The 8,326-nt window shown below is 44.7% G+C and overlaps 1 protein-coding gene across 2 annotated transcripts in view; it reads right to left on the bottom strand.

Annotated features, from left to right (window-relative positions):
- Positions 1 to 2,678: 2,678 nt before the first annotated feature.
- Positions 2,679 to 8,326, bottom strand: part of ammecr1 (AMMECR nuclear protein 1) — a 39,935-nt gene continuing 34,287 nt past the window's right edge. For both annotated transcript variants that reach the window (XM_058415104.1, XM_058415103.1), the window contains one exon: positions 2,679 to 7,203. In XM_058415104.1, coding sequence (XP_058271087.1) covers positions 7,089 to 7,203 — 115 coding nt within the window. In that variant the 3' untranslated portion in view covers positions 2,679 to 7,088. The remainder of the gene's footprint in view (positions 7,204 to 8,326) is intronic.

Raw genomic sequence — 8,326 nt, 5'->3', positions numbered from 1 at the left:
GGGTTGTGGAGGGTCAGAGGAGGGTGTGTGGAGCATCAGTGGAGGGGTTGTGGAGGGTCAGAGGAGGGTGTGTGGAGCATCAGAGGAGGGGTTGTGGAGGGTCAGAGGAGGGTGTGTGGAGCATCAGAGGAGGGGTTGTGGAGGGTCAGAGGAGGGTGTGTGGAGCATCAGAGGAGGGGTTGTGGAGGGTCAGAGGAGGGTGTGTGGAGCATCAGTGGAGGGGTTGTGGAGGGTCAGAGGAGGGTGTGTGGAGCATCAGAGGAGGGGTTGTGGAGGGTCAGAGGAGGGTGTGTGGAGCATCAGAGGAGGGGTTGTGGAGGGTCAGAGGAGGGTGTGTGGAGCATCAGAAGAGGGGTTGTGGAGGGTCAGAGGAGGGTGTGTGGAGCATCAGAGGAGGGTCTGTGGCGCATCAGTGGAGGGTGGGTGGAGCGTCAGGGGAGGGTCTGTGGAGTGTCAGAAGAGAGTGAGTGGAGCATCAGAAGAGGGGTTGTGGAGGGTCAGAGGAGGGTGTGTGGAGAGTTAATGGAGGGTCTGTGGAGTGTCAGGAGAGTGAGTGGAGCATCAGAGGAGAGTCTGTGGAGGATCAGAGGAGGGTGAGTGGAGGATCAGAGGAGGGTGAGTGGAGGATCAGAGGAGGGTAGGTGGAGAATCAGAGGAGGGTGAGTGGAGCGTCAGAGGAGGGTGGGTGGAGCGTCAGTGGAGGGTGAGTGGAGCGTCAGTGGAAGGTGAGTGGAGCGTCAGAGGAGGGTCTGTGGACAGATACTGGAGGGTCTGTGGAGCATCAGTGGAGGGTGAGTGGAGCGTCAGAGGAGGGTGAGTGGAGCGTCAGAGGAGGGTGGGTGGAGCGTCAGTGGAGGGTGAGTGGAGCATCAGTGGAAGGTGTGTGGAGCGTCAGAGGAGGGTGAGTGGAGCGTCAGAGGAGGGTGAGTGGAGCGTCAGAGGAGGGTCTGTGGAGCATCAGTGGAGGGTGAGTGGAGCGTCAGAGGAGGGTGGGTGGAGCGTCAGTGGAGGGTGAGTGGAGCATCAGTGGAAGGTGTGTGGAGCGTCAGAGGAGGGTCTGTGGAGCATCAGTGGAAGGTGTGTGGAGCGTCAGAGGAGGGTCTGTGGAGCATCAGTGGAGGGTGAGTGGAGCGTCAGAGGAGGGTGAGTGGAGCGTCAGAGGAGGGTCTGTGGAGTGTCAGGAGAGTGAGTGGAGCGTCAGAGGAGGGTGGGTGGAGCGTCAGTGGAGGGTGAGTGGAGCGTCAGAGGAGGGTCTGTGGAGTGTCAGGAGAGTGAGTGGAGCGTCAGAGGAGGGTCTGTGGAGTGTCAGGAGAGTGAGTGGAGCGTCAGAGGAGGGTCTGTGGAGTGTCAGGAGAGTGAGTGGAGCATCAGAGGAGGGTCTGTGGAGTGTCAGGAGAGTGAGTGGAGCGTCAGAGGAGGGTCTGTGGAGTGTCAGGAGAGTGAGTGGAGCGTCAGAGGAGAGTCTGTGGAGGATGAGTGGAGGATCAGGTGTTCATGATGATGAATGAAAGTATTCAGATGTTTCTGTCTTTTATTCGTGTAGAAATCTCAGACAGCTTCATTACAGGATTCAGGAACAGAAAACGCTGCGACGTTTGTTCTTTCAGAATATTTTTTTTTTTATTGGATAAATGATTTAAAAGGTAATAACAAGGTTTAAAACTACATCATCGCCACAGCTCACATACCCACTGATAATCCACCTATATACGAGTTTCCCCCCAACGCACAGGTTTTTTAATGGTTTTTTTGTTTAAAAAAAAAAAATAAAAATCATTTTTCTGTTTTTTTCTTTCCTTCTTTTAATTTTTTTTTCTTTTTTTTTTTTTACTTTGAGTCATAATCAATCAGCGATCTTTAATAAATGCCCGTTTCAAGTTTCTTCACACGATAATAGCAAATTCAGGTGAGGAGGAAAGAGGAACAAGGTTCTAGATTCTACAGGAGGGAAGAATCGGTCTTTCTTTTTTTTTTTTCTTCTTCTTCAGGTTTATCATAATCATCATCATCAATAATTTCAAGTTATTAAAGCAGAGGAAAAAAAATAATAATTCCAAACTGAATAGAAATAGAAAAGAAGTGAAGGAGCGGGGTGTGACGCGGGGCTACGCCAGGTAACCCGGAGCCGCTGTGCCGATGGCGCACAGGAAAAAACCTCAGTCAGCGAGTCACACGTCCAAAACTCAGCTCAAAGTTCCAGAACATAGAAAACCACTAAAATAATTTAGAAACTAGATCCAAAAATTTTCTCTTTTTTTATTTTTAAAGAATCATTTTTTTTCCTTTTTTCTCGGTGTACAAAAATGTTGTTTACTATCCTCTCTTTTTTCTGTTTAAGCATAGTTTCTTAAAAAAATGTTCTCAAACAAGTTTATTGTAGTTCTTCTGTATTTCATCTCATTATTATTATTATTATTTATACGCCTTTTTTTTTTTTGCCTTTTTTTTTTTTTTTTAAAGATTTTTTTCTTTTGTCATCAGTGCGATTGTATACCAGTGCTGCTACTGGGTCCAGAGTAAAGAAAAGAGGCTTTTTTTTTTGTTTAATGGCATTTAAAAATAAGGATCAACACATCTTTATATAAAGTATAACTGCTGGTCTTTAGGAAAAAACACATTAAGAAACCCATGAATCTAAGAGGCACGCTATCGGGTTTTCTTTTTAAAAAAAAAAAAAAAAAAAAAAAAAAAAAAAAAAATACATGGTAATAGTAACAATATGAACGGAAAAAATAAAATAAAAAAAAAATCAAACTAAAGTGCAGCCGGACGCGATGGACGCCGACCCCCAGAGTGGAGAGAAGTCGAACGTCGCTGAACTCAAGCTGCAGGGAACGAAATTTTAAAATAATCATAAACGAAATGTTAGAAATTGTACAAAACAATATCTTTTTTTTTTTTTAAAAAAAAAGAAAAGAAAAAAAAAAAAAAAGGACAAAAACAGAACAGAGGATTTTTCTTGCAGGGTGTGTGTGTGTTTTTTTTTGGAAGGACAGGAAGGCAGGTCTGAGAGCAGCATCAGGACATGGCTGGAGGCATCTTTGGTTCGATCGAACACACAGAGTTAACGTGGAGCCTTCAACACTGCGAGCCAGGAGAAAATAATAAACATGATGATGAACGAGATCAGCTTCCTGTGTGTGTGTGTGTGTGTGTGTGTGTGTGTGTGTGTGTGTGTGTTGCTCAGTTTGGACAATCGGGTTGTGAAATATCGGACGTGTTCGTCTCGGAGCAAAACGTCTCGGGAACACTTTCGATGACGTGACTCAACATTCACTTTATTTTTTCTATCGGTGCAGCGCGTGATCTCCGAATCGGACGACTTCAAGTATTTCACGACTCCCGAGAACTTTCCCGCCGCTCACGGAAGCAGCGTGACGATGTAACCGATTCAACGGACAGAAAGTCGAGTCGATTTGAACGTGAAGAACACGTGAGCGAACGAGAGACGTCTGATTAACTGAGCGCAGGTTCAGTCAGGAACACTTCATAACGGACGTCAAAGACGAGTGTGCGCGCGCGTGTGTGTGTGTGTGTGTGTGTGTGTGCGTTCACTGCTGCTGTGGTGTTCTACTGTACGACAGATGGGATGTGACGTGTATGACCGTGTTCCCCCCCCCCCGAGGCCATGAGGGAAGGATGGGATTAGACACGTGACTCCTTGTCCTTTCAAACCTGCAGGAAATTTCAGTTTGTTACACGGGAAGGAACAACAAGAAAACAAAAATAAAAACAACGACAAAAAAACAAAACAAAAAACAACAACAACAAGAACAACAACACCTGTAAAACAGATCTGCATATATCGAGGATAAGAATAAGTCTGATATGACTGATGAGTCCGCATGACCAGTCACATTAAAGTGTGACCTTTAACCCCCCCCCCCAGAAAAAAATGAGGTCCAGTAGCACCATTTTATATCATCTATATTCTCTCTCTCTCTCTCTCGCGCTCTCTCTCTCTGTTCATTCATCAGGTCTTCAGTAACATACACGCAACAGATGTATTGCAGATGTGCATAAATATGTTCGTTCACGTCGGCAAAAAAACTCTGTGTATTTTTGTTTTGCAGCAGAAAAAAATAAAAAAATATAAAATCCAGTTTGTGCTGTACTCGAGTGAGGATCGGCGGCCTGATCGCTCGGCGCCCGCGAGAGAGACGTTCACATTGTTCACGTGTTCGGAGAAATAAAGCGAACCGACGCGAGATGGACGAGATCGGATCAAAACGATGGATTGTGTTTCGTTTTGTTTTGCTGGAGATGAGAGAAATCACCGTGGCGTAGAGCAGCGGCCCCGAGCGATCAGGAGCGACGGCGGGGTTTTTTTTTCTCCGATCCGTTTGTAAGGCAACACAACTGAAAGGAGGGATTTGTTTTTGTTTCTACTTTTCACAGAGCTGGAGATGACTGTGGATGGAACACCGAAAGCCCTTACACTTTTTTTTTGCATATGAAAAGCAAAGAGAGAAAGAGAGAGTCCTCCTGTGGAAAAGTCTCTCAGCTTTTAGAAAGAAAACCATCAGTAAATCTGGAACGCTCGGTCCTGCGACGCCGCGTCTGAGAACAGGAGGAGGAGGAGGAAATCGGACCTGATCGGCTCCACACACGTCAGATAAATAATCTTAACTTTTCCAGCAGGTTTGTACAAGACCTCAGCGCAAACCTTCTCTTCCTTAGCACGGAGAGAAGAAATGATCGATTCCTGACAGAAACCACGAGAGAGAGACGCTACGATGGGATGCGACACGGACGCCACGCCTCGCCGCACGTACGGGTTACGAGGAGTTTTCGTGATGCTTGTGCTCCACGTGAAGATTCACACACGATCTGATGCGTCATGGCAACCGGTGTCGGATTTTGTGGCGTTTGGACATGGATGTAAACACTGCTTGTGCCAAGCATCATGAGGTGAAGCGGCGGTGGTGTTAATGATAATGGTGGAACGCCTCATGGTGTGAGGTAATGTCTTAAGAAGAGGTCTCATTTCCACAAACACGTCACCTGATCAGAAACGACCCCGACCTCGAACCCCGGATCAGATCCGATCATAAAAACGTTCGCGGTTAAAAGTGTCAGCGGCCGAGAACTCCAGCACAACCAACCTGACCGTTACACAATGCCTTAAGAAGAGTATGGCTTTTAGGTTTTTCTTATTTTTTTTCTTTTACGCTCGTCTCAGTCAGCTGAGCCACGTTCAAGTCTCTGCAAAGAGTATTTTCCTCTCTGTGTGATAAAAAGAAAGAAAAAACAGCAGCAGCATCCCAAAGGAGGGAATGAAATCCTGTTCTCTTCAAAAACACCATACTGGAAGAGCCCCATCATCATCATCATCATCTTTTTTCTTCTTCATGGTCCCTCAGTGAGAAAGGAGACTAAAGTTCTGCAGTTTGTAATGTTTGAGCACCTTCTATACCAAAACCCTGCAGCAATGTAATGAACAGAACAGGGAACGGGGTTCCGCTGGAGCACTGTTCAGAACAACAGCGTGATCCGGCGTTTTGTATAAAAGGAGAGTCTTTAAAAAAGAAAAAAAGAAAAAAAAAGAAATGGAACCAGTTTATCAGAACCAGCACGAGTAAATAAAGGTGACGTCACTCAAAAAGGCCGTCTGAGTGACAAGGCGGCTCTCAGATACTCTGACAACAAAATCTGGACTTATATATATATAATTTAGCCTAGCGGTTTTTCTTCTGACGAGTTTCTCCAAACATAGTCACATCTAACACCACACAGGAAAAAAACAACAACAACAACAGACTGTTAAAGCGAGTCCGTTTCTAGTCGACTTCACAGTCAGGATGCAGAACAACCCCAAGAACCCCTACGACATTCACCACTTCAAGTCACAACTCACAAATATCCAGATTCAGATCGGAAAATGATCGCACAGAGAGGAAAGAAACGAAACAACAAACAAAACAAGCAAACAACCCTCTCCGGTGGCTACATGCTGGAGATAAAAACCTATAAGAAATGATAAAAGCAAAAAAAACGCAGCCGAGCGAACAGACGGTACACGACTTTCACGCAGGTTACGGCATCACGGCGACGAACCAGGTAAATTAACGAAAATCCTCCCTAATAACGTTCCACGAGTCATTTCATTTTCATGGCCCAACTAAAAATGTTTCCATGTTTGTGAAGGATTTGATTCGCATGTTCATAAAAACGGCTTTTGAGCATAAATCACTGTGTTTACGGAACGATTAGGTTTAGCCACGCCCACAAATCTCCATAAAAGGAAGAGCTCACAACAAGCTGAAAGAACAGATTTGTTCTGGAGCGTGCTTTCAAAGAAAAACGCGGCTAAATCTCGGGCCTGAAATAAATCGGCGATTTAACCTTCACATCATTGTTTCATGCGGATTATAAAATACGGAACGGACCAAGCTGACCAATCGGAAAGCTTTACTTTCAAACTGATGGAGAAGGTAACCCTCGAGTTAACCGGGGAGCCGTCACGCTGTTATACTTCTTTAAAAAAAAAAAAATAATAATAATAATAATAATTTCACTCTCTTTCCATCTTTCCCCCCGTGTAGCGTGATCTGTGTGATGGTTTAATCGTAACGCGAGTCGAAGCCGTGTAGCGTTCACTGGAACGGAAGATTAGCGCACTTAAACAAATCTCCTGTCTGACGAGCCCCTCTTTAATATGACTTATTTCCATCCACAGACTGAAAAAACCTGATTCTGATTGTTGGAAAGAAAAATTTTTAGCAAAAAAAAAAAAAAGAAAAGCAGTACTTGTTTATTTGCTTTTTAAAAAATAGGACCAAAAAAAAGAGATTATACGTCGATATATATATTTTTTTTATATATATATGCTGCAAAAAACCTAAATCAATAGAAAGGATAAAAAGGAGAAAATAAATGAGTTGATTTGATTTTTTTTTCCACGTCATAATCGTGATTCTTCTTTGCCACCCGCTGCCATGCCACCGTCTGAAACAGAGAGCTAGCATGGCAACGGAAACTATCATCATAAAATGGTACAGTAGTAGAGATAGCTAGACCACGAGGGGGCGGGCTCTCCCGGGAAGAGGTCCGCGGAGAGGTCCAGTGACTGGTCATGCGGCTCGCTGTCAGGAATAATGGTTGTAGGGGGGGAGGGGGTGCCCGATGCCGTTCTGGTAGTGGTGGTGCTGGCGATGGGCGATGTACTCCGCGTAGCTCATCGTCATCTTCTCGCTACGGTACCTGAAAGGACAAGAAAAGCGATCAGAGCGAGGAACAGAGGCGCGCAAACTAGCGAGAGCTGAAGGAGGAGAGGATCTACTAAGAAACACAGCTGAACATTTACAGGAAAAAACATCAGAAGGTACAAAGATGATGACATGCAGAAGCTCCTGAGTTCAAGAGAACAACCGAGACATGGACAATAATATGTATGTGTGTGTATATGTATATTATATTATATTATATTATATTATATTATATATATATATGTGTATATATATATATATATGTATATATATGTATATATGTATATGTATATATATATATACATATATATATATATATACACATATATATATATATATACATATATATATATATATACATATACACACACACACTATATTGCCAAAAGTATTCGCTCACCCATCCAAATAATCAGAATCAGGTGTTCCAATCACTTCCATGGCCACAGGTGTATAAAATCAAGCACCTAGGCATGCAGACTGTTTTTACAAACATTTGTGAAAGAATGGGTCGCTCTCAGGAGCTCAGTGAATTCCAGCGTGGAACTGTGATAGGATGCCACCTGTGCAACAAATCCAGTCGTGAAATTTCCTCGCTCCTAAATATTCCACAGTCAACTGTCAGCTGTATTATAAGAACGTGGAAGTTTTTGGGAACAACAGCAACTCAGCCACGAAGTGGTAGGCCACGTAAACTGACGGAGCGGGGTCAGCGGATGCTGAGGCGCATGGTGCGAAGAGGTTGCCAACTTTCTGCAGAGTCAATCGCTACAGACCTCCAAACTTCATGTGGCCTTCAGATTAGCTCAAGAACAGTGCGCAGAGAGCTTCATGGAATGGGTTTCCATGGCCGAGCAGCTGCATCCAAGCCATACATCACCAAGTGCAATGCAAAGCGTCGGATGCAGTGGTGTAAAGCACGCCGCCACTGGACTCTAGAGCAGTGGAGACGCGTTCTCTGGAGGGACAAATCACGCTTCTCCATCTGGCAATCTCATGGACGAGTCTGGGTTTGGCGGTTGCCAGGAGAACGGTACTTGTCTGACTGCATTGTGCCAAGTGTAAAGTTTGGTGGAGGGGGGATTATGGTGTGGGGTTGTTTTTCAGGAGCTGGGCTT

The sequence above is a fragment of the Hemibagrus wyckioides genome, linkage group LG18 (assembly GCF_019097595.1).
Source record: "Hemibagrus wyckioides isolate EC202008001 linkage group LG18, SWU_Hwy_1.0, whole genome shotgun sequence".
Taxonomy (NCBI): Eukaryota; Metazoa; Chordata; class Actinopteri; order Siluriformes; family Bagridae; genus Hemibagrus; species Hemibagrus wyckioides.
Note: the sequence above shows the minus strand (reverse complement) of the source record. Positions and strands in the feature narration are given on the sequence as shown.